The sequence below is a fragment of the Coregonus clupeaformis genome, chromosome 24, assembly GCF_020615455.1.
Source record: "Coregonus clupeaformis isolate EN_2021a chromosome 24, ASM2061545v1, whole genome shotgun sequence".
Lineage (NCBI taxonomy): Eukaryota > Metazoa > Chordata > Actinopteri > Salmoniformes > Salmonidae > Coregonus > Coregonus clupeaformis.
The window spans coordinates 43493640-43513232 of record NC_059215.1 but is presented as its reverse complement, the minus strand read 5'-3'; the positions used below and the strand labels follow the sequence as shown (position 1 = coordinate 43513232).

General features: G+C 43.2%; 1 protein-coding gene across 2 annotated transcripts in view; it reads left to right on the top strand.

Annotated features, from left to right (window-relative positions):
• The first annotated feature begins 2044 nt into the window (after nucleotides 1-2044).
• LOC121538564 (IQ motif and SEC7 domain-containing protein 1-like) overlaps nucleotides 2045-19593 on the top strand; it is a 201836-nt gene continuing 184287 nt past the window's right edge. For both annotated transcript variants that reach the window (XM_041846699.2, XM_045207220.1), the window contains exon 1: nucleotides 2045-2747. In XM_041846699.2, the coding sequence (XP_041702633.2) occupies nucleotides 2488-2747 (260 nt within the window). In that variant the 5' untranslated portion in view covers nucleotides 2045-2487. The remainder of the gene's footprint in view (nucleotides 2748-19593) is intronic.

Genomic DNA, 19593 nt, shown 5'->3' with positions numbered 1-19593 from the left:
TAAACCTCGTAAAACATCCATGGTAATTCATGGTAACCTTGTAAACAATTAATTTAGACCTGCCACTTTTTTGAAACAGGCGTTTATTTGCTGAAATGTGTGCCATTGCCCAGCTATTAAAAGGGACAGGCGACTATTTGAGACGTTCCTGTTTTTACCTGCTTCTAACATTGGGGGGACATGTCCCCCCTGTCCACCCCCACTCCATCATATGTCTCTAAAGCCCTATTTGCACAGGACTAGTGTTTAGTGAACGTTGGTTATGTAATCATAACCCCCAGAATGTCTGTTATCCAGAGGACGATTCGGGATTCGTTTTTTACAAACTGCCCCCTGTATTTTTTCCCCCAATAAACTGAGTTGTGATGGAAGCCTGGACGGTTTTTTTACTAGGCGTGAAGATATTTCAACAAGTCCAGGTGATAACAGGCTACACTGATAATTAGAGTTTGATTCCCAAGTTTCTAAACCATACCAAACAATCTTTGGTATAGTGTCGCCATAATATTTGAATTGAGGAAGTGTGATCATAATCATTAGGATATTTTAGCGATCCGCAGTAGAAGATGTCCTAAATGCTCCCCAGCCTTCAGATGTGAGCCAAACAGCGCACTTGAACTTTATGTGCGTTTTTAGGCAATGGATGAGAAAGTGAATTTGTCATTTCCAAACGTTTAGCTCAGTTGTATACTGCTTTGGAATCTATTAACAGCAAGTGTTGCGTTAAATAGGCGCAATCTTTAAAAAAAAATGCATTTGGCGATGTTCAATTCATTCGCACAAAACGTAGGTATAAACAAAAGCATTCACTGTGAAAGTTAATGGACTACACAGGCCCTTGCGCAGCACTTCGTTCAATTTATCGAATCAGTTATTGTTTTCTTGTGCAAACCGCGAGCAACACCTGTCAAACAGACATTTCTCTCAAAACACAGGGATGTCGATTCGCACGGTCATAGTATTATCAGAGGTTATTCTGGCTGGAATTGTTACTCTCCAGCCATGTCAAAATTACTGCCATGGCAGATTCGGACGGGACTAAAAATACACATCCTCCCCCAGTAAAACTAATCCCTTCCCGGATTAATCCCGGATTAGTTTTACTGGGGGAGGTCGGGCTATGTAATTATGTGCACGATCACAAAACACAACATCTGTAATTTTAGTCCCGTCCGAATCTGCTATTATTTTGACATGTCAGGAGAGTAACAATTCCAGCCAGAATCTGACTGTTTTTTTGTCAAACTCTTGATAATATTAGTCACATGCGAATCGGCATTCCTGTGTTTTGAGAGAAATATCTGAGTTTGACAGGTGTTGCTCGCAGTTTGAGCAAGAAACCAATAACTGATTCGATAAATTGAACTAAGTGTTGCGCATAGCCTATATATGAAGGGCCTACATGTATCAACTTTCACAGTGAATGCTTTTGTTTATGTTATGTGCGGATGAATTGAAGATCGCCAAATGCATCAAAACATTTTTGCGCCTATTTAATGCAACCCTTGCTGTTAATAGTATGCAAAGCAGCATACAACTGAGCTAAACGTTTGGAAATGACAAGTTTACTTTCTCATTCATAGCCCAAAAACGCATATCGAGTGCGCTGTTTAGCTCACATCTGAAGGCTGTGGGACATTTAGGACGTCTTCCACTGCCGATCGCTAAAATATCCAAACGATTATGATCACACTTCCTCAATTCAAATATTATGGCGACACTATACCAAAGATGGTTTGGTATGGTTTAGAAATTTGGGAAGCAAGCCCGGACTTTTTGAAATATCTTCACGCATAGAAAAAAAACATCCAGGCTTCCGTTATAACTGTCAATGTATTTTTTTTTAGAGAAAGAAATGCAGGGGACAGTTTTGGAAAAAACTAATCCCGTCCGAATCGTCCTCTGGAATAACAGACATTCTGGGGTAATAAATACATAACCAACGTTCTCTAGTAATACTAGTCCCGTGCGAATAGGACTTTATTAAACTGCAGTTTTGCACCCTGTAAGCAGATTCTTAAAACTTGAAAACCCCGCCTACTTGACAATCAGTGTCTGTTTACGAAAAGTCACGGGTACAACGTGGACTAGAGGATGATAAGAGACATTCTACAGTGGTTCGGAACGGTAGCCTAAAGGGGATTCATTTCAGATAGTCTCGTATATGTTTCGAATAAATTCGCCAACTAAAGGGGTATGATGGATGTGAGACAGCTGGTTCGACGTCCTTTGAAGGGTTAAATGTGTTTTCTTCCCTAACTGGAGTGGTTTTCGGAGATTAGTTATTGTGGTGTAGCTGCTGGAACGCGCTTTGCACTGGGCACCAGTCGGCACACTTCATTCTCACTCGTTCAACCAGCACATGGAAACAATGGCGAGGCGCAAAAAGGCACATCGGGTTGGAATTTAACTGCGCGTAGCCACAACGCAGGTTGAAAACGGGCTACGAGAAAACGGAGATCGGGGGACAACCGGAGTCAGAGCGAGATGGAAAGCCCGACCGAGAACCCAACCAGGGCTGCGGAGTATCTGAAGGAGCTTAATAACATTATCGAGACCCAACAGGAGTTACTGGAGAGGCACAAGACTAGGATAGAGGAGCTGGAGCTGCAAGTTTCCGACTTGTGTTCGGAAAACGCCTGCTTGAAAGACCAGTACCAGCGGCACCTGGCTACGTGTAGGCTGCTGCAACAGGGCAACAGCCACGCAACGTTAGGCGTTATAAAGGAAAACATCACCCAAGAAAAGTAAGAATTTATTGCACTACTAAAAAACATTTGATAGATGTCACAATTCATGTCCCATATCTTACTAAGTCCTTGGCAGGAATCTGCTATTAAAACCCCAGATAAACGCACACCAACCAACATACACTTTTGTTACATTTTCTAGATTAAAAAAGTCTATAGGTTTATAGCAAATATCATAGACTAAAGTAAAGGATTGCATCAAAGGTTATTTTCCTAAGAGACCAAATTGGACACTGTGGCATTCTGTTTCAGCCAAGCCAACAGGCTTGAAACGCAACAATATAACTGAACACTAATAGGCCCTACATAGGTTAGTGGCAAGGCTTCCAAAATGTTGATACCCCTACCGGCGGTATAACAAAATACAACCGTGTTTCTCCATATCTCTAAGTTCTCCCATATGTGAAATGGATGGTTGTGTAGAAATATTTTACTGCAAAAGTGGTTAAATTGATAGCTATTAAGACACACCCCCTTAACTAAAAAAGTACAGAATAATGCCTACTGGAGGAGGATGGGCAACATAAGCTCATGCACCCCAATATCGCAAGCTCTGATATTGCTCAAATTTGGAATACAAGTAGTTACCCGTCTGCCCTACATACATAAACAAGCAGCTGTAGGATATCCTCATACCATTTTTAGGGCCTTCCTCTGACACCGCCTGGTATAGAGGTCCTGGATGGCTGGAAACTTGGCCCCAGTGATGTACTGGGCCGTACATTCACTACCCTCTGTAGTGCCTTGCGGTCGGAGGCCGAGCAGTTGCCATACCAGGCAGTGATATAACCAGTCAGGATGCTCTCAATGGTGCAGCAAAATGCATCATACTGGCTGTATTTATGTAATTTGAATGTTGTATATCTTGAAAACTTGATTGCTGACATGCAAAACATATCAAAATATAGTTTTTGGGTGGAGTTTTCTGTTAAATCAATGGGGCAATCACAGATTATCTTCATAGTTTGCCTCAATCCAATATGGTGTCCAAAATCAAATATGGCTGCCATTATGACATTTGATGCACCTGTAAATATGACATTTGTAAATGAGAGGCATTTTTTTTCGAAATTGTGTACAACAGACTGTTGGTGTGAATACATTTTATTCTGAATCCAATATGGCCAACATGGTTACACTCAAACACCTTAGCCTGCGTATAAGTAGCCCTTGTTCATTTTGTGTTGTGTTATTCTGTCTTTAAAATTGTTTCATAAGACTCTTGGTATATCTAGGACTATTTACATTTACATTTTCGTCATTTAGCAGACGCTCTTATCCAGAGCGACATACAAATTGGTGCATTCACCTTATGATAGCCAATGGGACAACCACTTTACTATTATTATTATTTATTATTATTATTATTATTATTATTATTATTATTATTATTACTTTTTTTGGGGGGTGAGGTAAGGGGGGGTAGAAGGATTACTTTATCCTATCCCAGGTATTCCTTAAAGAGGTGGGGTTTCAAGTGTCTCCGGAAGGTGGTGAGTGACTCCGCTGTCCTGGCGTCGTGAGGGAGCTTGTTCCACCATTGGGGTGCCAGAGCAGCGAACAGTTTTGACTGGGCTGAGCGGGAACTGTGCTTCCGCAAGCGGTAGGGGGCCAGCAGGCCAGAGGTGGATGAACGCAATGCCCTCGTTTGGGTGTAGGGACTGATCAGAGCCTGAAGGTACGGAGGTGCCGTTCCCCTCACAGCTCCGTAGGCAAGCACCATGGTCTTGTAGCAGATGCGAGCTTCAACTGGAAGCCAGTGGAGTGTGCGGAGGAGCGGGGTGACGTGAGAGAACTTGGGAAGGTTGAACACCAGACGGGCTGCGGCGTTCTGGATGAGTTGTAGGGGTTCAATGGCACAGTTACTGCGAGTTGCAGTAATCCAGACAGGAGATGACAAGTGCCTGGATTAGGACCTGTGCCGCTTCCTGTGTAAGGCAGGGTCGTACTCTGTGAATGTTGTAGAGCATGAACCTACAGGATTGGGTCACCGCCTTGATGTTAGCGGAGAACGACAGGGTGTTGTCCAGGGTCACGCCAAGGCTCTTTGCACTCTGGGAGGAGGACACAATGGAGTTGTCAACCGTGATGGCGAGATCATGGAACGGGCAGTCCTTCCCCGGGAGGAAGAGCAGCTCCGTCTTGCCGAGGTTCAGCTTGAGGTGGTGATCCGTCATCCACACTGATATGTCTGCCAGACATGCAGAGATGCGATTCGCCACCTGGTTATCAGAAGGGGGAAAGGAGAAGATTAATTGTGTGTCGTCTGCGTAGCAATGATAGGAGAAGCCATGTGAGGATATGACAGAGCTAAGTGACTTGGTGTATAGCGAGAATAGGAGAGGGCCTAGAACTGAGCCCTGGGGGACACCAGTGGTGAGAGCACGTGGTGCGAAGACGGATTCTCGCCACGCCACCTGGTAGGAGCGACCTGTCAGGTAGGACGCAATCCAAGAGTGAGCCGCGCCGGAGATGCCCAACTCGGAGAGGGTGGAGATTAGGATCTGATGGTTCACAGTATCAAAGGCAGCAGACAGGTCTAGAAGGACGAGAGCAGAGGAGAGAGAGTTAGCTTTAGCAGTGCGGAGAGCCTCCGTGACACAGAGAAGAGCAGCCTCAGTTGAATGACCAGTCTTGAAACCTGACTGGTTTGGATCAAGAAGGTCATTCTGAGAGAGATAGCAAGAGAGTTGGCTAAAGATGGCACGCTCAAGAGTTTTGGAGAGAAAAGAAAGAAGGGATACTGGTCTGTAGTTGTTGACATCGGAGTGTAGGTTTTTTGAGAAGGGGTGCAACTCTCGCTCTCTTGTAGACGGAAGGGACATAGCCAGCGGTCAAGGATGAGTTGATGAGCGAGGTGAGGTAAGGGAGAAGGTCTCCGGAAATGGTCTGGAGAAGAGAGGAGGGGATAGGGTCAAGCGGGCAGGTTGTTGGGCGGCCGGCCGTCACAAGTCGCAAGATTTCATCTGGAGAGAGAGGGGAGAAAGAAGTCAAAGCATAGGGTAGGGCAGTGTGAGCAGGACCAGCGGTGTCATTTGACTTAACAAACGAGGATCGGATGTCGTCAACCTTCTTTTCAAAAATATTGGGTTACATGAGCTACTGTGCCCCCCCTTTGTTTGTGTATGTAGGGCAGACAATTGTACTTGTATTCTAAATTTGAGCAATATCAGAGCTTGCAATATTGGGTTACATGAGCTACATTGTAAGCCATAAGGAACAGTTCGACATTTACTGGGGTGGGGGTAGGAGGGGGCTGGTCCAAAATAGGGGAGGGTTGTCAAACTTTTTTTTTTGCTTTGGGGAGGGTTGTACAATCTTTTTTTATTGGGCACATGGGAGGGTTGTGCATTTTTTAGGTGGTTAACATTCCCCATTTTTTGGTTTAACTCTATAATTTCATCCATATAGCTACATTTCCTAATCTGCTTGCATGTGCCTTACCTACAAAGGTGTCTTGGTACTATTATTACAAGGGGTGCAACTTTTATTTTTTTATTACGATTTGTTTTCTTTTCTTCGTTGGCTCGCCTTACTTTTCAACAAAATAAATCTGTTATACAGTTAATTAAATGTGTATGGCCTTAAGGACAATACAATTATCCAACCTAGACTAGCCTACAACACCACAATGCAATACATATTTGCATTATTGTTTTAAAGTGAGTACAATTGAGTACAATTCTACTCTAGGCTGTAAACTTCAGTGAAAATGTGATTTGAATAATGGTGCAAAAGCCCTGTTATTTGAATGTTTCATTCAATTTGGATCAGTTGTAGGTCTACACTCAATTGATTATAAGATATAGAAAGGCGCAGTACAGGACAGTCTGGCTGTATTTTTACTTCTGATACTGATGCGGTGTCTGTTGCCAATCATCATTTTCCCATGTCCTCCTATGTAGTGTAGCCACATAGGCCTATGCTCCCAGCAGGCCCAGTTATTCAGGAAAGCTTAACACACGTTTTGCCTCCTTTCTGATCCGAGCGACTATTTCTTGACCTAGAACCTAATGCTTCAATATAGCCTAAATATTTGTAATTTAACTTTTAAAATGTATTCCCTTTTTATGTGTGGCATGAACACAACCAGTCACAAATAATCTGATTAGGCTACTTCAAAAGTCTTCTGTAGGCTACCTGCGCACGTTCATCCATTCCACTCTAATATAATTCCAGCATCCAAACTGTGCACTGGCCATTTGATGAATGGAAAGAGTCATCTGTTATAAAACACCAAAAAGTTGAATGACATTCGGAGATTGTCAAGCCAAGCCTTCGATACTGAGTAGGGAGGGATGTATGTTCTGTTTGTTGAGATAGAGTATGTGATTGTGGTGTTGAAAACGCAAACCGTGATGATAAACGCTCGAGGTCAGTAATCGTTATGCAGTTATGTGTTGCTTATTGGTTGTGTGGTGCATTGGCACAGAAACCTGTTGGTGGAAAATTGTTGCATATATTTTATATAATGATAAATATGGTGTCAAAATGTAGAAAATCTGATTTCCCAGTAGCTAATCATTGTCTGCAGCCGGCTCTGATTGTAGTGTAATGAGACAGGCAAGGAGATTTGTCTCGTCCGTGTTGGTCGGCGAACCCTCAAGCTTCTGGCATCGACTGTGTCACAAAACCATGCTGAAGTGGTCAAGTCAGTATCCATGTTTATAAACACAGGATTGCTACAGTTATTGTTATTTGTGGTGGTAATCTTTCTTTTTGAGTTCATTTGATGAGGGAGGAGGGTGAGCAGATTTTTTTACAGTACAAAGGGAGGGTCATGTGAAACTGTCCCTAATAGAATTGCCCATCAATAATCTACCTTCTGCGTCCTCCCCTATGGGTCTGAGCTGTTGGGCACATTAGATGGAAGCTTTATGCACAGTTTGACCTCAGAGAAGTGTTGCCATACGGAGCTTGGAATATGACCATATTTGGAAAACTTTGAGGCGCCCTGCATTTCATTCAAGCACCTGGAAGTTATTGTGTGGAGCAATCCGTTTTCATTGGGGCTCAAACATTTCATATGAATGAAATATCATTGAAATCATTCTTGGCTATTCCAAAAAAAAAAATCATTTGACTGCATTTATACTTTGATTCCTGACTTGATGGGCTTTGTTTTCATTACATCTGTTTTGTGATAACCATGTTTACAAAGTAGTGGGCTATTATGTAATCTAATTCTGTAAATCAAGTTTTATCTTGCATCCGGTTGGTGAGCATTAGACTCAAAAATAGATTTGCATTATGACGGTCTGAGGGTCATATTATTTGTTTTGTCGTCAATACAAACAACTGCCATGGCTTTCCTCCAATGACCTACATATTACTACAGCCTATAACCAGAATGGAATTAATTGGAAAAAGTCCAGTGCCAGTAATCTTTGTTTCGTCATCATCTCAGCCTCTCTCCCTCCTGGTCACTCATCCCAGGGACCAGACTGAGACTCCAGGCTGTCAGGTTCACTAGTGTCACGGAGTCTGTTTGCTCCATGTTTGGTAACCTCCGTTGGCTGAGGGCTCTCCAATGCCAGGCTAGCTTAGCCTCGGTGTGCTAGTCTTTTAAGTGGATTTCATGTGTGGGGCAGGGACAGAAATCCAGGATATTTATGGAATGCGGTACAAGCTCTGGGAAAGGAAGCAGAGCTGGGATAGATCAATTATGCAATTACTTCCATATGTTTCATTTTTATGTAGGAGGGCAGTCTGGGTTGCTCTTGTCAGGGAATGATAGGAGGTTTAGCCGCCGAGGGCAAGGCAGGGTAGGGTAATTGAGCATATATCACAGACAGACAGAGTGATACACAAGCTGTCAGTATTACTCTCCTCAACTCAGCACTGTTTAATGTCCATTAAATAATAATAATAATAATGTATTTGTCACAAATATAACAGGGATAGACCTTGCCGTGAAATGCTTACTTACAAGCCCTTAACCAACAATGCAGTTAAGAAAATATTTACTAAATAAACAAAAGTAAAAAAATGAAAGAGTAACAATAGAGAGGCTATATACAGGGGGTACCGGTACCGAGTCAATGTGCGGGAGTACAGGTTAGTCGAGGTAATTGAGGTAATATGTACATGTAGCTAGGGGTAAAGTTACTATGCATAGATAATGAACAGAGAGTAGCAGCAGCGTAAAAAAAAAGGGAGGGGTCAATGCAAATAGTCCGGGTAGCCATTTGATTAGCTGTTCAGCAGTCTTATGGCTTGGGGGTAGAAGATGTTATGAAGCCTTTTGGACATAGACTTGGCACTCCAGTACCGCTTGCTGTTCGGTAGCAGAAAAACAGTCTATGACTAGGGTGGTTGGAGTCTTTGGCAATTTTTAGGGCCTTCCTCTGACACCGCTTGGTATAGAGGTCCTGGATGGCAGGAAGCTTGGCCCCAGTGATGAACTGGGCCGTATGCACTACCCTCTGTAGCGCCTTGCGGTCGGAGGCTGAGCAGTTGCCATACCAGGCGGTGATGCAACCAGTCAGGATGCTCTCGATGGTGCAGCTGTAGAACCTTTTGAGGATCTGAGGACCCATGCCAAACCTTTTCAGTCTCCTGAGGGGGAATAGGCGTTGTCGTGCCCTCTTCACAACTGTCTTGGAGTGTTTGGACCATGATAGATTGTTGGTGATGTGGACACCAAGGAACTTGAAGCTCTCAATCTGCTCCACTATTCCATGCAGGGTATTTCCTCACTAGCAAACAGACACTTACCTCAGCTTCACCACAGTCAGAGGGATCTTGTGACCGACGGTGGTGTTTGTCGCCGAGGTAGGATGTGCTTGTGTCATGATTTAGGTGTGGCAGCCAATCAATATGGATATGGATGATTCATGTACAGTGTGTCTTTGTTATGGGATCATAAGGACATACTCCGCCTTTGACCTTTAGCTGGGGGCCTTTAATAAATATGACCTCCAAAGCCACATGATTTGATGTCTTTAGAAAAGCTCACTCTATATATTCCCATATTGCTGTAGTGACGCCTCAAGCACTGCCTTAGAGCGCTGCGCCGCTCGGGAGGCCGTCTACATTCATTTTTGACAAGTATATTCTATTACTGACACCTTAATGCATACTTTTAAGTTATATTATGTGAACTGAACAATAATTTAAAAAAAATAAAAACCTATTCCTTAATGTATAATAATTATAGAGAGTATTAATGATACTGTCCCCACTTCAACAAAGAAATACTAAAATACACTTATTTTTGTCCTTGAATCTTTTTTTTTTTTTTTTTTACTGTAGAATTTCATTAATTCCTATGGAGGACTGCTGCTTCTGGGGAGTACCAATATGGTGTCAGGTAGCTTTAAAGCCTCTAATTGGCCAATACATAGCATCAGCAATCCAGGGTTTACATTATTGGTGATAGCACTGAGAGACCGTACTGGAGGCCTAGGCTATGTGACGCTGATTACTTAGTAGTCTGTGCTCTTCCTCTATGATCCTGATGAAGTATGACAGAGATTATGAATGTAAAGTGGGTTTTACACAGGTCCTAGAGTGGTGTGGTTAATTATTTTAATCTGGGGCCTGTAGTTTTTCCTGATCTGATAACCTAAACAGGTCAAACTCTGGGCCTTATACGGTATGATGTGATTTATCTGTTGTAAAAAGGTTTAATATGGGCTAGGATGAGACCAGAGTTCTAATCAGGTCACATGGTTTGAAAGAACACCTGGCCTTGGGGAGGATGAAAACCCTGTCAAACTGCAGCAACCTTGTACTTGTTCATCTGAATTAGGTTTTAAAGTACTAGGGGTGTTTCCTGTACACAGACACAGAGAAAACAACATGATTGGACAATAAAACCCACAGGGCTGGGCTTGCTTTATGCAGGTTTGCATCGTGTAGTCCTGCCATATGCAACTCTAGGCCTACTCAAAGTCTATGTCCGCTATTGTGTTTATTGATTAATTCCAGTTAATAATTTTGGATTGAAAAAGTCTAGGTAGCCTAGTCAGCCCAGGTTTGAATATAAAACAAATGTTATCACATAACATTTTTCTCACAAACAAATGGGCTATAAATCGACAACGTTACCACTTTGTTTACCCTGGCCAGAGGGACAGGGCACATAGTACGTCAGACTTTAACCAGAATCCAAAGGAGAATTACCATGTTCAATGTCTCCTGTAAGGCCAGATTCTGGTTCAGGCTAGACTATGCAGCTGCTGTTGTTAGTAACCTACAGTTGATCAGACTGAAAAATAGTGTTGTTTCGATATATTATATTAAACTAAATCAAAAGTGGTGTAGTGCTGCCACACCTGATTTGAAAAGTGCTGTGGCAAATGCCGCCTCGCCACACGTTTTCCGGCAGTCCTGGTTTTATGGCTGGTTACTGAATCATAAATAGCATGTAAGTGTGGTGGGCAATTTTAAATTGTGCTGTCTCCTTATAAAGAGCAGGAATGCCTGAGATCTGTAAAGGTAATTTCAGCTGAATACATTTTTATTAAAATGGTGTGTGTACATGACACTTAAACTGAGACTGATCATTATCTAAATCAATATCTAGAGATTGGCAGAAAACAAGAAGGTTTGGGACCATATTCTGTAATTCAGGTCTTCTCACGTGCTGCTCTTTGTCCCTATTTCTATAATACCTATTGAATATCTTACTGCATGCTTTTAAAGCAGTGTGGATGGATAGGCCTTCCGTCATACCATCAGACACTAGATAATCATCAGCCTTTGGTGTCATTGAGGCAGCATAGTCTTGAATGTCAAACAGAAACCTCTCTTATCTTGAGTTTAGCTAGTCTCAAGGACATAGAACTTGAAAGTTCGCCTATTTCTAGCCTACTATTTTGGCTCAAACAGCCTTAATGATTTTATTTTAGTCTTGGTGGTATTTTTATCCCCTAGGGTTTATTTATAGCGTGGGCAGAAAAAAGTACAGTCTGTCAGCTGCTGGATCAGACGTCACTTGTTAAACTGCCACTTATCTTGGGTTCTGCGCATGAGTAGCTCTCTCTTTCTCCACATCTCCTTTTCAAATCACAGACCAGTGGAGAGAGTCACAGGGACACCTGATAATAGGCCTTGTGTTGCCAAGTCAACAGATTTCTCCCTGGATGTTGCTGCACAGTGAGGCGAGCACCTGGGAAGCGCTGTATTTCAGCTTCTGAGAGAGGGGAGAGGGCCACTGCACATGTATTTGAAATAATTCCAGCAGCCACTGAACCTGCAGTGGATCGATGGACCCGATGGCACCACTACATGAGCATATATCCTAACCCCCAGGTTAGGGTGATTAGGTAGGGGTTGAGTTGATTTCACCGCCTATATAGGCTTGAATTCCCAAGCTGGTTCCAACTGGAGTAGAGCTGGATCAGGTTGAGTAAAAGCCAATTGATGCTTGATCCGAAACTGTGGTCAGAGGCTTCGTATGGAGGGTGTGACGCAATTGCGGAGCCTCCGGAGGCATGCAGAGGCCAAATCGAGCTCCGTACTGCATCACCGTGCGCCTCCCAAATTTTGTAACAATGCGGAGGGCTCTGTATAGCTCCGCATTGACATGATGGGTTGATGGTAGGTGGGGGCGGGAGGTCCTGTATACAGTGCCTTGCAAAAGTATTCATCCCCCTTGGTGTTTTTCCTATTTTGTTGCATTACAACCTGTAAATTGATTTTTATTTGGGTTTCATGTAATGGACATACACAAAATAGTCCAAATTGGTGAAGTGAAATGAAAAAAAAAAACTTGTTTCAAAGAATTCTAAAAAATAAATCACAAAAAAGTGGTGCGTGCATATGTATTCACACCCTTTGCTATGAAGCCTCTAAATAAGATCTGGTGCAACCAATTACCTTCAGAAGTCACATAATTAGTTAAATAAAGTCCACCTGTGTGCAATCTAAGTGTCACATGATCTGTCACATGATCTCAGTATATACACCTGTTCTGACAGGCCCCAGAGTCTGCAACACCACTAAGCAAGGGGCACCACCAAGCAAGCGGCACCATGAAGACCAAGGAGCTCTCCAAACAGGTCAGGGACAAAGTTGTGGAGAAGTACAGATCAGGGTTGAGTTATAAAAAAATATCAGAAACTTTGAACATTCCACGGAGCACCATTAAATCCATTATTAAAAAATGGAAAGAATATGGCACCACAACATTTACATTACATTTACATTTTAGTCATTTAGCAGACGCTCTTATCCAGAGCGACTTACAGTTAGTGCATACATTATTTTATATTTTTCATACCGGCCCCCCGTGGGAAACGAACCCACAACCCTGGCGTTGCAAACGCCATGCTCTACCAACTGAGCTACATCCCTGCCGGCCATTCCCTCCCCTACCCTGGACGACGCTGGGCCAATTGTGCGCCGCCCCATGGGTCTCCCGGTCGCGGCCGGCTACGACAGAGCCTGGATTCGAACCAGGATCTCTAGTGGCACAGCTAGCACTGCGATGCAGTGGCTTAGACCACTGCGCCACTCGGGTCTAAGGCACTGCCAAGAGAGGGCCGCCCACCAAAACTCACAGAGAGGCAACAAAGAGACCAAAGATAACCCTGAATGAGCTGCAAAGCTCCACAGCGGAGATTGGAATATCTGTCCATAGGACCACTTTAAGCCATACACTCCACAGAGCTGGGCTTTACGGAAGAGTGGCCAGAAAAAATCCATTGCTTAAAGAAAAAAATAAGCAAACCTGTTTGGTGTTCACCAAAAGGCATGTGGGAGACTCCCCAAACAAATGGAAGAAGGTACTCTGGTCAGATGAGACTAAAATTGAGCTTTTTGGCCATCAAGGAAAACACTATGTCTGGCGCAAACCCAACACCTGTCATCACCCCGAGAACACCATCCCCACAGTGAAGCATGGTGGTGGCAGCATCATGCTGTGGGGATGTTTTTCATCGGCAGGGACTGGGAAATTGGTCAGAATTGAAGGAATGATGGATGGCGCTAAATACAGGGAAATCCTTGAGGGAAACCTGTTTCAGTCTTCCAGAGATTTGAGACTGGGACGGAGGTTCACCTTCCAGCAGGACAATGACCCTAAGCATACTGCTAAAGCAACACTCAAGTGGTTTAAGGGGAAACATTTAAATGTATTGGAATGGCCTAGTCAAAGCCCAGACCTCAATCCAATTCAGAATCTATGGTATGACTTAAAGATTGCTGTACACCAGCGGAACCCATCCAACTTGAAGGAGCTGGAGCAGTGGCTAAATGTTCCAAGCTTATAGAGACATACCCCAAGAGACTTGCAGCTGTAATTGCTGCAAAAGGTGGCTTTACAAAGTATTGACTTTGGGGGGTTGAATAGTTATGGATGCTCAAGCTTTCTTTTTTTTTGTCTTATTTCTTATTTGTTTCAAAATATAAAATATTTTGCATCTTCAAAGTGGTAGGCATGTTGTGTAAATCAAATGATACAAACCCCCCCCCCAAATCAATTTTAATTCCAGGTTGTAAGGCAACAAAATAGGAAAAATGCCAAGGGGGGTGAATACTTTCGCAAGCCACTGTAAACACAAACTCACTTCCTTGACAACTTCCTTCGCAACAGCTCTGCTCTGTTACATGAAGCTTGAGAAGTATGAATGCCCTGACTTCTGCAGAGGTCGTATCGCAGTAAATGCTGAATGGCCACTGCAGACAACAGATTGACCATGTAGAGCCTTTAACGCTGGTTAAATCTGCAATCCAGTTTTTTGTTTTACCCTACCCCCCACCACACATACACACACCCACCCACACACACACACACACACACATACCACACACACTCCATTCTTGGAAATAAGGGAAGATGAGGGAGCAGTTAGTTTCAGAGTGAGCCAGAGAGAGGAGTCAGCTGTGGAGAATGGCTCCTGCTCTTCTTAATGTTTCCTAAACAGTCTGCCTTGTCAGCTCTCTGTTGTCTAAGTGTTTGTGCTGACCATATGCAGTTTCTATAATCAGCTCTTGTAAAGAACAGACATCCACAGCTGCATCTTCCCAAGACCATTTAAGTCTCTGAATGACAGACAGACAAATGTACAGTACAGTACATCATACAATTGTTATGTAATTGTACATCAGAAGGTACAGTAAGTAAATAGGAAATAAGGTTAAGCTTCATCATTGTCATATAGTATAGTATATGACAGTACAGCACGTCATAGTTTAATCCTGTCACCTGAATGCCAAAACACAGACTGACACAAACTGTCACTTGTACTTACTTATTCAGGCTAGCTGGCCACAAACTTCACAAATATCCAGTTGTACTAAGTAAAACGTAACCTGAGAAAACTAAAAAAGTGAGGTGCTGTCATTGAGCAGAAAGGGTATGTGTAGCATGGTACAGTGAGGGGAAAAAAGTATTTGATCCCCTGCTGATTTTGTACGTTTGCCCACTGACAAAGAAATGATCAGTCTATAATTTTAATAGTAGGTTTATTTGAACAGTGAGAGACAGAATAACAACAAAAAAATCCAGAAAAACGCATGTAAAAAATGTTAGAAATTGATTTGCATTTTAATGAGGGAAATAAGTATTTGATCCCTCTGCAAAACATTACTTAGTACTTGGTGGCAAAACCCTTGTTGGCAATCACAGAGGTCAGACGTTTCTTGTAGTTGGCCACCAGGTTTGCACACATCTCAGGAGGGATTTTGTCCCACTCCTCTTTGCAGATCTTCTCCAAGTCATTAAGGTTTCGAGGCTGACGTTTGGCAACTCGAACCTTCAGCTCCCTCCACAGATTTCCTATGGGATTAAGGTCTGGAGACTGGCTAGGCCACTCCAGGACCTTAATGTGCTTCTTCTTGAGCCACTCATTTGTTGCCTTGGCCGTGTGTTTTGGGTCATTGTCATGCTGGAATACCCATCCACGACCTATTTTCAATGCCCTGGCTGAGGGAAGGAGGTTCTCACCCAAGATTTGACGGTACATGGCCCCGTCCATTGTCCCTTTTTAGCAGTGAAGTTGTCCTGTCCCCTTAGCAGGAAAACACCCCCAAAGCGTAATGTTTCCACCTCCATGTTTGACGGTGGGGATGGTGTTCTTGGGGTCATAGGCAGCATTCCTCCTCCTCCAAACACGGCGAGTTGAGTTGATGCCAAAGAACTCCATTTCGGTCTCATCTGACCACAACACTTTCACCCAGTTCTCCTCTGAATCATTCAGATGTTCATTGGCAAACTTCAGACGGGCATGTATATGTGCTTTCTTGAGCAGGGGGACCTTGCGGGCGCTGCAGGATTTCAGTCCTTCACGGCGTAGTGTGTTACCAATTGTTTTCTTGGTGACTATGGTCCCAGCTGCCTTGAGATCATTGGCAATATCCTCCCGTGTAGTTCTGGGCTGATTCCTCACCGTTCTCATGATCATTGCAACTCCACGAGGTGAGATCTTGCATGGAGCCCCAGGCCGAGGGAGATTGACCGTTCTTTTGTGTTTCTTCCATTTGCGAATAATTGCACCAACTGTTGTCACCTTCTCACCAAGCTGCTTGGCGATGGTCTTGTAGCCCATTCCAGCCTTGTGTAGGTCTACAATCTTGTCCCTGACATCCTTGGAGAGCTCTTTGGTCTTGGCCATGGTGGAGAGTTTGGAATCTGATTGATTGCTTCTGTGGACAGGTGTCTTTTATACAGGTAACAAGCTGAGATTAGGAGCACTCCCTTTAAGAGTTTGCTCCTAATCTCAGCTCGTTACCTGTATAAAAGACACCTGGGAGCCAGAAATCTTTCTGATTGAGAGGGGGTAAAATACTTATTTCCCTCATTAAAATGCAAATCAATTTATAAAATTTTTGACATTCGTTTTTCTGGATTTTTTGGTTGTTATTCTGTCTCTCACTGTTCAAATAAACCTACCATTAAAATTATAGACTGATCATTTCTTTGTCAGTGGGCAAGCGTACAAAATCAGCAGGGGATCAAATACTTTTTTCCCTCACTGTAATTGCTGTGGCCTGATCCAGTCTTCTTATTGCGTGATGCATTAGAAGGCTGCAGGAGGTTTAATAAGAGTGGGGCTGGTCTGATCCCAACAGGTTTCGTTTCTTATCTCGCCAGATGCATCTGCAAACTCTCATTTAGCATTCTAGCTCAGTTCCCAGCTGTGAATGGCCAACATGCTGTAAACAATATTTGGGATGCTGAGCCGATCTTTGCAGAGTTTCTCGAACCGCAAGATGTCAAAGAAGTGATGTTACCAAAAACATTTATATTTTATGAGTAAAATTCCAGGAAATGTAAACAATTTATTCAAACCAGGTCCTCGGTTTAAAGATGTTTTAAAGAAACCCACCGAGGGATCTGCAACAAAACACTTGGATAATGAAGTAATGTTATGCACAAAACAGTTGGATCCAGTTATGCACAAAAGAAGTGGAGCATAGCCATAGCCATAGCCATAGCCACGGGTCTCTCTCTGGTGAAAAGCCCACTTGGGTCTGCCTTAATACTTAGTGCTATGCTTATGTTTATTTATATAAGTCACTACTTTTGACCAGAAGTGCACTATATAGGGAATAGTTTGTATTCAACCTATGGTCTATGACAGGGTTCCCCAACTGGATGATTTTATTTTGCCCCCCCAAGTTTTCTGAGCAATTAAAAAATGTATATTTAATTTTTATGTTTTATTGTTGTACATAAAATACTGTAAAAACACCAGCAAATCATCTCTAAGGGATTTTAATATTGGAAATCTGTTCCAAAGTATTCCCATGGATAATAGAGAGATGTATGTGATCGGATACAAATGTAAGCAAGGTTTGAAAATATTATGTTTTAGTCAAATATATATTTTTGGGCTTCTTGGAGTCAATTTGCAGTCTACAAATTATTTGTATTCATGGTCCGGCACCCTGACCATCCGCTCAAGAAAACAATGTCCTGCGGCTGAATCTAGTTGATGATCCCTGGTCTATGAGTTAGAGGCTGGGGTGGTGTTAAATGGAGTGCTTTCGCAAGTGCATTCGGAAAGTATTCAGACCCCTTGACTTTTTCCATATTTAGTTACGTTACAGCCTTATTCTAAAATTAATTAAATTATTTTTTCCTTCATCAATCTACACACAATACCCCATAATGACAAAGCAAAAACAGTTTTTTTGAATTTTTTGCAAATAAAACATATTCAAAAGGCACTCGCACATCTAAGCTATCTTTTTTGCAGGTGCATGGTAATCTACACACAAATATGAAATGTTGACCTTTTAGAGTTTGTGGCATAGAGAAAATTGAGATATCAGACAGGGGAGGTGATCATAAATAATACTCTGAGCAAAAGAGAATGTTTTGGGATTTTCACCCTCCAGACACAAAAAATGCAATATTACATTTGCATAAGTATTCAGACCCTTTACTCAGTACTTTGTTGAAGCACATTTGGTAGCGGTTACAGCCTCGAGTCTTCTTGGGTATGACGCTACAAGCTTGGCACACCTGTATTTGGGGAGTTTCTCCCATTCCTCTCTGCAGGTCCTCAAGCTCTGTCAGGTTGGATGGGGAGTGTCGCTGCACAGCTATTTTCGGGTCTCTCCAGAGATGTTCTATCGGATTCAAGTCCGGGCTCTGGCTGGGCCACTCAAGGACATTCAGAGACTTGTCCTGAAGCCACTCCTGCGTTGTCTTGGCTGTGTGCTTAGGGTTGTTGTCCAGTTGGAAGGTGAACCTTCGCCCCAGTCTGAAGTCCTGAGGAGCAGGTTTTCATCAAGGATCTCTCTGTACTTTGCTCCTTCATTTATCCCTCGATCCTGACTAGTCTCCCAGTTCCTGCCGCTGAAAAACATCCCCACAGCATGATGCTGCCACTACCATGCTTCACCATAGGGATGGTGCCAGGTTCCTCCAGACGTGACGCTTGGCATTCAGGCCAAAGAGTTCAATCTTGGTTTCATCAGACCAGAGGATCTTGTTTCTCATGGTCTGAGAGTCAATTAGGTGCCTTTTGGCAAACTCCAAGCGCGCTGTCATATGCCTTTTACTGAGGAGTGGCTTCCGTCTGGTCAGTCTACCATAAAGGCCTGATTGGAATGCTGCAGAGATGGTTGTCCTTCTGTAAGGTTCTCCCATCTCCACAGAGGAACTCTGGAGCCCTGTCAGAGTGACAATCAAGTTTTTGGTCACCTCCCTGACCAAGGCCCTTCTCCCCCGATTGCTCAGTTTTGCCAGGCGGCCAGCTCTAGGAAGAGTCTTGGTGGTTCCAAACTTCTTCCATTTAAGAATGATGGAGGCCACTATGTTCTTGGGGACCTTCAATGCTGCAGAAATTGTTTGGTACCCGTCCCCAGATCTGTGCCTCGACATAATCCTGTCTCGGAGCTCTAAATCAAATAAAATCAAATAAAATTTTATTGGCCACATGCGCCGAATACAACAGGTGCTGACATTACAGTGAAATGCTTACTTACAGCCCTTAACCAACAGTGCATTTATTTTTAATAAAAAAGTAAAATAAAACAACAACAAAAGTGTTGAGAAAAAAAGAGCAGAAGTAAAATAAAATAACAGTAGGGAGGCTATATATACAGGCGGGTACCGGTGCAGAGTCCATGTGCGGGGGCACCGGCTAGTTGAGGTAGTTGAAGTAATATGTACATGTGGGTAGAGTTAAAGTGACTGCATAAATAATTAACAGAGTAGCAGCAGCGTAAAAAGATGGGGGGGCAGTGCAAATAGTCTGGGTAGCCATGATTAGCTGTTCAGGAGTCTTATGGCTTGGGGGTAGAAGCTGTTGAGAAGTCTTTTGGACCTAGACTTGGCACTCCGGTACCGCTTGCCGTGCGGTAGCAGAGAGAACAGTCTATGACTAGGGTGGCTGGAGTCTTTGACAATTTTGAGGGCCTTCCCCTGACACCGCCTGGTATA